The sequence below is a fragment of the Lepidochelys kempii genome, chromosome 6, assembly GCF_965140265.1.
Source record: "Lepidochelys kempii isolate rLepKem1 chromosome 6, rLepKem1.hap2, whole genome shotgun sequence".
NCBI classification, from domain to species: domain Eukaryota; kingdom Metazoa; phylum Chordata; order Testudines; family Cheloniidae; genus Lepidochelys; species Lepidochelys kempii.
Window position 1 is genome coordinate 1,097,186 of NC_133261.1, and position 12,774 is coordinate 1,109,959.

The window sequence follows — 12,774 nt, forward strand, 5'->3', positions numbered from 1 at the left end:
CCTCAGCAACCCCAATATCCCCCCTCAGAGACCCCCAATATCTCCCCAACCTCCCCCCTCAGAGATCCCCAATATCCGACCCCAGAAACCCCCTGACATCCCCCATCAGAGACCCCCAATATCTCCTCAACGTCCTCTTCAGACCCCCCAATATCTTCCCTGGAGGTAGACAGAGGAGCAGGGAGCAGCACGTGGATGTGGGGGGAAGCGTGGAGCTTAGCGACTGCAGCAAAGAACTCCATGGGCCACATGTTTGAGAGCCCTGGACTAGACCACCAGAGTTGTCCCTTCGGGCCTTGAAATCTATAAGCGGAGCTAACGCCGCTGGGAGGCACCGGCACCAGGGATAGGCTCCACTCCTGGCTGTTGGTTTTCTGGAAGAGGAGCCCCCGTGGGACAAGGGGATCAAGCCCAGAGAGGGGCGGATGATGCTTCAGTAGCGCTGGATTTTGGTTCCAGTTTTGCATGCTGTGGACAGGCCCAGGGAGAAGCCTGGGGCCTGCTCCCCCACCCCACTGCGGAGGCCTGGGGCCCGTTCCTCACCCCCCCCCCATTCCCATGGGGGCGGGGGCTGCGTAGGACCCCAGAATAGCTAGGAATGGCCCTGCAGGCTACAAAGGCTAGTTCGTGTCCTCTCTACATGGAGGGAGGGATGGACTGGGCAAGATGGTGCAGCTCTGGGGCGCAAGGCTGTGGAGCTGGGGGAATTGGCTGGTGCCTTTCTCTGTGTGATTCGTGAGTGGCTCAGGAGCCTTCATGCAACTCAGCTGGGTGTGGGGCTCCAATGCTGATGGCTGAGTGATCACAGTGCCCGGAGGGGTTTGCTCCTTGTCACTAGCAAAGCACTGTGAGAGACAGCCCAGGGTGGAGAGTTAAGAGGGCAAAGTGGTACCCCAGTTCCAAGTTGTGCCCGGGGGACCCCATCACAGTATACATCTGCAGCAGCACAAGGGTTAACCCGAGGACAGGTCTCAGCAGGCTCCAGATTCCCAGGGATCTGGACGGAGAAACTGAGTCACAACTCAGGATTCTGGGGAATTATGGCAAATATTTTTCTTTATTGAGCAAAGTAAAATAAAATCCTCAGAGAAGCACAAGCCCTGGGCTGGAGCAGCGAGAGGCAACAGCAGATTGCAGACAGTGGTAGAAAGGGATACAGCAGCCAGCGCATTCTGGATCAGTGTAAATCAAATCCAGTGTCAACACCGAATCTCACTGTCCTCGCTCTTACGCTGGCTTTACATTGCAGGGAGGCCAACAGTTACTCCTCAATTGCGCTGAGCAGACTCACCCGTGAGGTCCCTGATGGGGTAACTCGTGACATCTATCGGCCTGTCTGAGAGCAGAATTCACCCCTCCCCACGAGCTTGTCCCTTCATTTATGCTCTGGATGGCATTTTAGGTGCACTTTGCTCAGGTGAGAATGACAACACCAGGTGCAATCTGGATCCATTCCTGGATTCTCTCCCCAATGCTGGAGGGGAGTGGGATCTAGTGGTTAGAGCGGGGGTGGGAGGCTGGGAGCCAAGCCTCCTGGGGTCCTTCCCTGGCTCTGGAAGGGGTAACCTAGATACTGTGATAGTAAGAAACATTTTTTACCCTTCTCAGGACAAACGCATTGGAGGAAGGGCCTTGGTGGGGGTGGAGTGTTGCTGAAGGGAAACCCCCTCCAATAGCTCTGGGAAGGAGGGTGAATATACCGTAGCGAGTGAGTATCTCATGGTCCCAGCTCGCTGCTTTTTCACTGCCCCATCCCAACCCCCCCGGCCTGTCTCAGCTGACAGTGCCGGCTTTGCCTTGTCGCTGGGTGAGGTTAGTGTGGCTCTCAGAACAGTGCTGTGAAGCTGGCTAGCCCGCGGTATATGCTGGTAGCCCCAAGGCTGGGATGGCTTTGGTCCCCACCCCCACTAGTAAATCAGCCGCTCACAGGATTTTAAGGGGCTGGGCGTTGCCCCCATTGTCATGCCAGCAGGGGTCGAAGATGGGGTAGACGGGGGCGTTCTTGAAGGCAGCATTGTAGAAGGAGTACAGGGGGACCAAATTATCGGGGTCATCGGGGTTGTAGAAGGTCACTTCCCCGCTCGTGCAATCAAGATAGACCCCGATGGTCTCAGGGTGGGGGCTACAGTCAAAGGGCATCTGGTTGGTGTCAAATGCCCAGTATGGCTTCCCGGCCTTCTCCTTGTTGTAGCCAATCAGCCAGTAGCCCTCGGCAAAGACCTCACCAGACCCTGAGGTCTTCTGGATCAATCTGCCCTTTCTCTCCGCTTCCTCCGAGACGATGCCCAGGTTCCAGCGCGGTTTCTGGCCCACGAACACCTCCCAGTAGTGCTGCCCCACGCTGAAGCTCTGCCGGGCCACCACGCAGTTGGCCGTGTCGAATTGGCTGGGACTGGAGCTGACGTTCCTGAAACTCCCGCATTTCACCTCCTTCCCGTCCGCTGAGATCTCCAGCTCGGGATGGGCCGTGTCTGGGTCCAGGGTTAGATCCTCCTTCTCCACTGGGAAAGGCAGAAGGGGTCAGAGGAAAGGTTTTATTCTGCAGGTTTATGGCTGTTTCCATCGCAGCCATCGCCTGCTATTGATTTTTGTGGGCCGGGTCGCAGTTTGGAGGGGAGATCTCCCTGGAAAGCACTGGGAGGGACTCTGCCATTGGACTCAGCAGGGCAGTAGGGGGTGTGGTGCTGCAGGGAGCCCGGCAGGGGGCTCAGTGAGGGCTGCTCTCCCCTTTCAGTCGGTGCTGGCCCCAACACCCCAGTCACACCGCGCTAGAGGGTGCTGTGCGGCTGGCAGTGGGGTGTATATACAGCTGCCCCATCCCAGAGGTGGCCGCATCTCAGTGCCAGCTGACGGATCCCTGTTATAGAATCACAGAATCCTAGAAATGTAGGGAGGGAAGGGACCTCGGGAGGTCACCTAAACCAGCCCTCTGCACAGGGACAGGGACAGGTAACCCTAGACCAGCCCTGAGAGGGGTTTGTGAAGCCTGTTCCTAAAAACCTCTAGTGACAGGCAATGTTCCCTCTAATTTTCTACGTCCATGTGCAGAATGAATTGTATGTGCACCAATATGGAGGTGATGGACGGTGGGGGTGGGGCAGAGGGGTTTGGAGTGTGGGAGGGGGCTCTGGACTGGGGCAGAGGGTTGGGGTGGGGGGGTGAGGGCTCTGGCTGGGGATGTGGGGTCTGGGGTGAAGCCGGGGATGAGGGGTTCAGGGTGCGGGAGGGGGCTCAGGGCTGGGGCAGAGGGTTGTGGTGCTGGGCTCTGGGGGGGGCGGACATGAGGGGTTTGGGGTGCCGGCTGCCCCAAGGCTGCCCCAAGGAGAGAGGACTCCCCCCAGGGCTCTCTCACTGCAGCAGCCCAGGGACGGGGGAGAGGTACCTCTCCCCCCGTGTGCGGCCCTTGATAGCCTGCTGCACGGCCATGCGGCTTAGAGGGAACTTACGTCACGGGCATCCCACGACCTCCTTTGGAAGCCAGTTCCAGAGCTTAACCGCTATTAGAGTGAGAAACTTTCCCCTAATAGCTAACCTAAATTGCCCTCGGTGCCAATTAAGCCCATTACGTCTTGTCCTGCCTTCTGTGGCCATGGAGAACAATGGATCCCCGTCCTCTGTATAACAGCCTGTAACATATCTGAAGACTGTTATCCGGTCCCCGCTCCGACTTCTCTCCAGACGAAACATGCCCAGTTATTCTAACCTTGCCTCACAGGTCAGCGTTTCTGAACCTCTCATCAGTTTTGCTGCTCTCCTCTGAACTCTCTCCAGTTTGCCCACATCTCTGCTAAAGCGCGGCACCCAGGACTGGACACAGTTCTCCAGCTGGGGCCTCCCCAGCGCCGAGTAGAGTGGGACAGTTATCTCCTGTGTCTTACGCGCGCCCCTCCTGCTAACACAAAGTTATAACCAGTCTGGGACGTGTTTTGGGGACCTGTGGGACGAGAGACCCTAAGGATTGTTCTACCCAGCGCTCCGGCCAGCGGGGGGGTCATTTCAGCAGGACCGCTTCCCCTGCCCAGTGACAGCCAGGACTGCACTGAAGGGCAGGGGGGAAACTGAGTCGCTGCCCACACTCACCCCGCTTATCCTGGGAGCGCAAACTAGCCCACGGGAGACCCCTGATGATCCTATAGGCCTAACCCCCCAGATTTCCCCCTGCACCACTCCAAGGGTGGGGGGAGCTGTGACCTGTTGTGGGGGCTGAGGCCTGGCTTCTGTCCCCTTTAGCTCCCCCCTCCTCACGTTCCCCAGCTCCCCCTCCTCCTCTTCTCTATCTCCCCCCACTTTCCCCTCCAGTTCCTCCATTCTTGCCCCTGCTCCCCCCTTGGCTGGTTCTGTGCAGGATCAGATGCTGGTCTCTGGCTAGTCGTCCTCACTCACCTGGTACCATGACGTCCTTGTGGCCAGTCTCGGTAGCTTTTTTCCTTGGCCACATTTTAATGCTCTGGTGGGAGAGCAGAAGGGCAGTTGAAAGTCTCTCCAGGCACCATTGCTTTATACAAAGACCCTGACCAACACTGGGGCCCTCCATAAGGCAGGGCACTTCACAGACCCCCCCCCCCTGCCCCGAGCAAGATCGGGGACCCTGGCACTCCACAGACCCTCCTTGACTGAGATAGGGGCCCCATCACACTAGGTGTTGCACAGACCTCCTGAGCAAGACTGCAGCCCGTTGCACTGGGTGCTACACTGACCTGGGCTGCCAGGTGCTGCCCAGATACTCAGTGAGAAGCTGTCACTGTCCCGAAGAGCTCACAGCAAGTAGAAATGGCAGACAAAGAGTGGGAGGGGAAACAAAGGACCAGGGAGGGGAAATGACTTGGCCAAGGCAACAGAAATAGTCAGTAGCAGAGTTGGGAACAGACCCCATGTGGCCTGAGCCCTGGTCTGTTACCCTATACTCTGTCCTACAGTAGTTTTAAGGTGTTTCAGCTACAACCACCACCGACCCAAACATGACAAAATGAGGGAACGCCCATCCCCATTGGGAAAGGTGTGAGAGGTCACAGCAAAGCATGCTCTGACAGCCTCGGTAAAATCAGGGCTGGACGGAGGTGACCGAGCTCATATTGCTGCTGTGCTCCTCTCTAGGCACAAAAATTGTGATGTGTTAACTATGGATGCCCTAGACTGGTCTAAAGGGGCTCAGACCTGTACAGCCTGTTCCCAGCAAGGAAGGGAAATTGATCTTGGGCGTATTGAATTTGTGGCTAAAGGAAAATAGGATCAAGTGGTTCTGTCTCATTTCCTTGTCAACGGGGAATTGAAGAATATCAGAACGCAGTTCAGCGAGCGAAGGAACAGCTGAAACGGTCCTGGAGCTCGCCAAAGCAGGAGATGACTCTGAGACGTCTGGTTCTTTACACAGCAGATGGTAGAGATGCAGATCTTTCACCATCTTCATGTACTAACTCAGGTTCCAACTGTGATCAAGTTGCACCGGGGCTTTATCTAAACTTCAGTATCTGGACCTTAAAATGAGCCAGAGCTATGGGCAAGGGCATGTGGGCAAAGGGAGAAGGGGGGACTGTGATGATTTGCGGAACCTATGTACAGTTCATGAGTTTGGATTGACGTTCGGAGCTCCCTGTGTGCATGTATCCAGCTACCATCTCCATTTTGATTGTAAGCCTGGTCTGTGCCTTCCCTACTGTCCTTCTACCTCCATCTCAGAGGGAAATTCCAAGGCATGGTGACACAGGAGGGTCGTTAAACCTTGATGGTCCTCTATTCACATGAAGGCACCCAGATCAGTGGTTCTCAATCATTCCAGACTGCTGGACACCTTTCAGGAGGCTGATTTGTCTTGCCGACTGCCAAGTTTCACCTCATTTGAAAACTACTTTCTGACAAAATCAGACAGAAAAATACAAAAGTGTCACAGCACCCCGTTACTGAGAAATGGCTGACTTTCTCATTTTTGCCATATAATTATAAAATAAATCGATTGGAATATAAATGTTGTACTTACGTAAGCCTGTTTTTCACTTGTGAGCCCAAGGTTCCCAAGGTGAGCATACTCTTTCTGCACTAAACACCGGAACTGAGTTAGCGTGGAGTCACTAAACTTCCTTTGCAGACCACAGCCTGAGGACAGCTCAAGAAGCTCCTTGCTGACTGGCAGAGAGGTGCTGGTCACATCTGACAAAAGGAATGGGTTTCCTACCCTGTCGAGTTGAGCGGAGCTGCGTTGAATGTTGGATAAATATGACTTGAACTCAGATGTCAAGTGAGCCAAAAAAAGATCTACTTTTATTTCTTTAATTTTCCTCTGCTCATTTTCCCCTATGCTAACATCAGTGACATATGCATGAAGCAGTGGAAAACAGGTAAAGTCTTTGTCTCCATATTTGGACTTGCAGAATTCATTTTTCTTGATAAAAGTATTCACTTGGTCATAGAGATTCAGAATGTTAGTGTCACGTCCTTGCATGGACAAATTTAGGTCATTCAGCCTGCTAAATATATCGGTGAGCTCGGCGAGTTGAGCTAAGCACACAGTGCTGTCAAACACCAGAGGCAAGAGGGGATGAATGATCAGAAAGAAACGTGAGCTTCTGTGCATGATTCAAACAATCTGTCAAGTACGTTCCCTCTTGACGGCCAGCAAAACTCTGTGTGAAGCACCAGTTGCTGAGGTTCTGACCCGATCTCTTTGCAAAGAATGTGAAACAGGTGAGCATGGCATGGCCTGGATTGATGAAGCAGGCAATTTTGACAGAATCATTCAAAACTTCTGGAAGCTCAGAACTCATCTTCCATGTATGATCCTTGCAGTGGGTGCACTGTAAGGATTTTCTTTCCTGATCCTAGCTACAAGTCCGTTCACTCTCCCGGTCATTGCAGCAGCCCCATCAGTGCAGACAAATTTGCATAAATTCCAACTCAAATCATGTTCAGAAGAAAGAAAACTCAATTATTTTAAAAATGGCCTCTGCGGTTGAGTTTGCCTTTATACTTTTGCAAAACAGTATGTGCTCGTTGATATCAGTGGCAATCAGTGGAGCTTCTCTACTAATATCTGGGGGCTCATCAAGCTGAAGGGCAAATGTTTTTGGCATTTTAAGTTTCTCTACAAGTTGAGAGACAATGTCCTCAGCCATTTCTTCAATTCTATGACACACGGTGTCACTTGGTAACGGTACTTTCCTGAGAGTATCGGCTGCTTTTTTATCAAGAGTGTTTTCTGCAAGAACCACAGTGACAAGCAGAATTAGATGTTCTGCAATTGCGTACGGCTTCTTGGGTTTTGCTACAAGACGGGAGACGGCATACAAAGCTTTGAGTGCTTTTGTAAAAAGAGTTGAAGCTTTCTTCATTTTAAGCTGGAAAGATTGGAACTCGGAAAGCTTTCTTGGAAAACATTCTCCTGACCTACCCGCATGCACAGGGTGTTTTGTCTTCAAACGTCATTGCAAATGTGCTGGCTTCATACTGTTGTTTGATAGATTTCAGAGCAGCGGCCGTGTTAGTCTGTATCCATAAACGGAACAGGAGGACTTAACTGGGAATTGGTCCTGCTTCGAGCAGAGGGTTGGACTAGATGACCTTCTGGGGTCCCTTCCAACCCTGATATTCTATGATTCTATGACTTGTGGCACCTTAGAGACTAACACATTTACTTGAGCATAAGCTTTCGTGAGCTACAGCTCACTTCATCGGATGCATGCAGTGGGGAAAAAAATAGAGTTTCTCCTCAAAGGGAACACAACACTTGAGGTGGATCGCTATTTGGAGATGTGAATCCAAAAGCAATCCATTCCTCGCAGATTTGACATGCGTACTCACCGGCTAAGCCAGCCTGGCTTCAAAGCAGGAGGGGGGATTTTAAAAAACTTGACCCTTGAAAACCTATGAGGAGACTTCCATATGGGTGTGAGTCCCACTTTTGTGAGGGTTCAGGTCTTAGCTCTGGGTGCTCTTGGTCACCATTTGCCACTTTCCCTCAGAATTGGACTGATGGAGCAGTGGCTTCATTAACCTTCTTTAGGCTCCCAAATTCACTTCCTTGACTTCAGAGAGAGGAGCTAGGTAAAGAAGAGGAGGGAGGGGATAAAGGACAGAGGGGAAGAAGCAGGGTGCTTCTCCATGACGGGCAACTTTTAAATCTAGATGGGATGTTTCTCCCAAAGATCTGTTCAAAGACAGGGATTACTTCAGGGACATTCTCTGGCCAGTGCTATCCAGGAGGTCACAGGAGTTTCTTCTAGTGAAGACCCGCAAAATTGACAACTGATCCCTTGGATGTCAACTCTGATACCCCACTGGGACGAGATGAGTAAGGGGAGTCAATGGGGGAGTTTCTCCCATCAGCCCAGTGCGGTGTGGACCCCACGGCAAGTAGATCTAAGCTACGTCGACTTGAGTTACGCTACTTCTCTGACGTGCTTTTCTATTCTCCAGCCTGAGGGACATGTGACCCCAGACTATGCATGTCTTTTTAATTGCTAATTCAATTTATTCTTCCTTATTCACTTGAGTTAATATCACCCTTCACGCTGACCAGTGATCAAATTACGACTTTAATAAAAGAAGTGGATGAGTGGGGTGGGGGGGATACTTATGCCGCGATCCTTAGAGCAAAAAGAGGAAAAATCTACCTACCGGGGCAGCCATCTCCAATTTCAAGTTCCAAGGCACGTCTCAAGTTGATCCAGGCAATTTGACTGACCAGAACTAAGCGGATTTGGGGATGTTGTTGCCTCTGCTTTATTCCTAAAAAACACACATCCACGTTAATCCCTGATGGATTTAATCATTACCTCTTGGCTCTCTGACTGTCCCCTGTACCCCCAATGCCTCCCACCCACTGCTTTCTCCATTCTGCCCCTTCTTGCCTTTAGGGCAAGGTGTCTGTGTTTGGGGGGCCTCTGTCAGTTTGGGGGGGGTGCCCATCCTCTCCCCCCAGCCGCCTGCCCGGCAGGTGTCTGTGCTCCAGCTCCTCCCAGTCCCCAGGGCTGCACCTTCCCACACACACACACCCCGCTTTGAATCTCGCGGACTCTCGCACACGCTGCAATGTTTGTGGGAGGGGAGCAGCTGGTGGGACATGGCCAAAGGCGAGGGGGGAACAAGCACAGACTGGCTTCTGTGTGTGTAATCGCCATTTCATTTCCTTAAGCAGCACGTTGCTAGTTTGGGGGCTTTCCCGGGCTGGGTGGCTTCGGGCTTCTGCCTTTTTTGGGGGGCTTGGTTTGTCTTTAATGTCCTGCTGGAGAGTGTGACTGGCTCCCGGGTTTGCAATCAGGGAAAGCAAAGCTTTAAAAGGCAGCTTCCTGCTTCATTATTTTCCTTTATGTAAGGGGACTGTTGCCCCCTTACTAACATTCAGAGGGGGAGTTTTAGTTGCTAGCTCCCAGTACTAAAGAGGGGGTAGGGTTGATGGGGAATCAGGACCCTGAGCCTGACAGCCCCCAGGAGCGATGGGGAGAGGCCAATGCTCCAGGTCAGCCTGAATGACAGGGCGGGCAGGCTAATCAGGGAGTCAGGAGGCCAGGGAGGTCCCGTCCTCTGTGTGAGCTGGATTTGCTTGGGTCAGACAGAGTGGGGCTGAGCTAAGGAGAAAGCAGGGGCCTGAGCTAAGCTGGGGAGCAGAGCTGGGGAGCCAGATCCAGAGGGACCAGAGGCACAGCCCAGAGAGAGCAGACTTGCCCTGGGAGCAGAGCTGCAGCAACCCGAGCCGGGTGGGGGGGAGAGAAGCAGCCCAGGGAGCTGGAGGCCGAGCAGCAGAGACCGAGTGGTGAGGCTGGGGCTGGAGCAGTCCGGAGCTGGGTGCGGTGAGCAGCTGGGGAGAGCGAGGGGGACCCTGGGCAGCGGGCCCAGCACAGGGAGACGCCTCAGCCAAGGGGCTCTGCAGGCCAGGCTTGGATCTTAACCCCGACACGGCGGGGGTGACACTGGGCAGGAGGGTCCTTCCACGGAGAGCGTGTGGCCCCCACCAGAGCAAGTGTCCAACCCACAGCATGCCTGTAGCCCGGCCAGGGCCGGAGAAGAAGGCTCGGGACTTACCAGGAGCAGACTGTGAACTGCCCGGACGTTCCAGAGACACGGTTTGTGATGTTCCCTGCCACAGAGCAGGGTGATGTGTGTCCTTTAACCTTTCCCATTTTCCCTTATCCTTTTTAAGATTAATTGTTGATTAAATAACTTGCATTTGCTTTAACTTGTACGTAACGGTCAGTGGGTCAGAGAAGTGCCCAGTGCAGAGAGGGCCCTGGAGTGGGGACACGCTAGCCTCTATCCTAGGTGACCGCAGCAGGGTTGGGGGTTGAGCCCCCCAGGAATCCTGGGCCCAGCCTTGTTGGGGTTACGAGGACTCTGCCAGACAGGAGAGTGGAAGGGGAGTCCTCAAGGGCAGGGAGGCCTCTGGGTAAAGGAAGTGGGAGCGAGGACTCAGATCCTTTCGCTGGCCCACTTCACCAGGGTAGTGCAGAAGCCAGGAAAGTTCCCCACAACAGCGGGACTATTCCCCCGCTTACATTTATCTTTCCCTTTCCGCCCCTGCTCGCTGGGCTGCTGGCTGCCTGCCTAGTGCTGCCAGGGGAAGGAGGCTCCTGGCTGGAAGCTGATCCAGGGGACTGGGCTGGATGTGATGGGAGAAATTCCCAGGGAGCGGGAGGGTCGGGGGATGGATCCAGGGGAAGGGAATCAATCCGTCCTGATGCGGGGAGGAGGGGGTGCTGACCAGAGTGTGTGTGTGTGGGGGGGGAGACAAAACGTCCTCTATGGGAGGGAAAAACCCTCCGGCAGGATGAATCCAGACAAGGGGAGGGAGCGGGGAAGGGACGGCTCCCCTCCCAGGGAAGCCCCATTTGCCTGTGGCCATGGCTGGGTGCCCCCGGCTGGCTGGGGGCGCAGGGAGCGGGCAAGGTGCAGACGCGAGGGCAAACTTTTCTTCCAGCGGCCCCCCGGCCCAAGGGCGACTTGCCCAAACTCCCCAGGGAGTTAAAGTCAAAGCCAAGAGAGACCCAAGATCTCTCATTCCTGCCATAGTCACTAGCCAACGCTGCTCCCTCACGGCCCATTCTCTCATAGAATCTCAGGGTTGGAAGCAACCTCAGGAGGTGTCTAGTGCAACCCCCTGCTCAAAGCAGGACCAATCCCCAATTTTTGCCCCGATCGCTAAATGGCCCCCTCAAGGATTGAACTCAAAACCGTGGGTTTAGGAGGCCAACGCTCAAACCACCAAGCTATCCTTCTCCCCATCTAGCGACTGGTAACCCCCATGGAGCAGGACTGACTTACCCGCCGAGAGCCAGCCACTCGCAGCCCCAGGGCCGAGGGAAGATCTGAAGGGCTGAGGCAAGCACTGGTGTAGATATTCCGTCGGTCTGTAATTATATAGACTGGAATTATACCGTCCCAGCCAATAAGAGCGCAGGAGTGCTGTACAGCATGCAGGTCCCTGCAATCCCATTGGCTATCACAGAACGAGCCACCCCTCTGCCTTAAGTCACGTTGTTATCTCACAGTGTGGCTAGTGTAACCAGCTGCTAACTCTTCCCCGGTGTCACTTTCACTTTTACTAATTCTACCCTGCCCATAAAAATCCCCCTTTAAGTTTTCCTTCTTGGCCCAGCCTTCTTCTTCCCTCTAGACTCTAGAGAGGGGAAAACTTAAGGCCAGAATTTTCCAAAGCGTTAGGCAGGTAAAAGGGTTTTTGATGGAGCTGGTCAGAAACCGGGGGATTGTTTCTGTGGAATATTTTGACATTTTGGGAAAAAAAATCTAAATTGAAATTTCTGAGCTGAAAACCAAAAGGAATAGTCACTTAGCGTACAGTTGTCACAGTTGGAGACACCTTTGATCCGCTCCGTGGCCTGCTGTAGAAATGCCTGTTTGGGTCTCAGGCCTCCAGCTGTCAGCTCTCTCTGGGCAGGGGCCCGTGACCCACTCCCGTCTGACTGGAGGTTTTTGGCTGTGGCCCCCTGTAGTTCACTGGGATATCCCCAGCAGCCGGTCTGCCATCAGGCCAGCACCTGTGCCGTGGTTACTCTCCACAGACATGACAAGCGATTGACCAGTGACCCAAACGGTGTCTCCAAAGCAAGCTCACTTCTTCAGGATAAAAGCCTCCAGAGAAAACATGGAGACAAGAAATGGATTTACAGGCACACTGAATGTACCGGAAATCCCCCAACAGGGAGGCTAGAATCCCAACCCTTCCTCGGACTACTCGGGCCCGTTGGACCAAAAGTCCTGTCCGTTTGCTGGATCAGAAAGAGGCCATGAGGCTGGATAAACTCAGCCTTGTATAACAAAAGCCTTCAGTCTCTGGAAAACCTAGCCTGAGCCAGCCCATACAAGCCTCTCCGGTGGGTGGTGGCTCTCTGGAGCTGTTAACAATCCCAGGGGTAATCACCACCCCACACTGGTGTTAGTTCCTGGAGGAGCCGTTAGCCTCCCCCATGGAGCAGAAGATAATCATACAAACCAGTCATAGATTTCATACCGTGGTTCCCCAAGATACGGCCTGGGGCTGCAATATCTGTCGCACTGTCCGGGGGGTAGAGCAGGTTCTGGAGACATCTCGAGTGTGAAGCTTCTTTCCCGCGGAGAAAGGTGCGGCTCTGGGAAGAATTCAAGGGGAATCCTGAGACCACCCGGGAGATGAGTTGGTCTCATCACCACCTTGTCCTGTGGGATGACGTGTAGAGCAACCCAGCCGTGAGGGCCTGGATCTCACTGACTCTGCATGCCAGCGTGAAGGCAACTAGGAAGACCCACAGGGGAGCTCAGCCGTTACCGGTACAGGTTACTGCCCTTTGGACT

The 12,774-nt window shown here is 53.7% G+C and overlaps 1 protein-coding gene across 1 annotated transcript; it reads right to left on the minus strand.

The window, feature by feature from the left end:
* Window positions 1-1,036: 1,036 nt before the first annotated feature.
* LOC140913709 (tripartite motif-containing protein 72-like) lies at window positions 1,037-8,712 on the minus strand. Its single transcript, XM_073350510.1, has 3 exons — window positions 8,608-8,712; window positions 4,384-4,447; window positions 1,037-2,501 (listed from the first exon to the last, which is right to left on the minus strand). Exons 1-3 carry the CDS (start codon window positions 8,617-8,619, stop codon window positions 1,924-1,926), a joined length of 654 nt encoding a protein of 217 aa, XP_073206611.1. The 5' UTR covers window positions 8,620-8,712; the 3' UTR covers window positions 1,037-1,923.
* Window positions 8,713-12,774: the final 4,062 nt, after the last annotated feature.

Excerpts from the sequence above, each read along its gene's own strand:
- LOC140913709 (XM_073350510.1), bottom strand. Across the intron at positions 2,502-4,383 it reads CAAGGACGTCATGGTACCAG|TGGAGAAGGAGGATCTAACC; the intron begins GTGAGTGAGGAC and ends TGCCTTTCCCAG.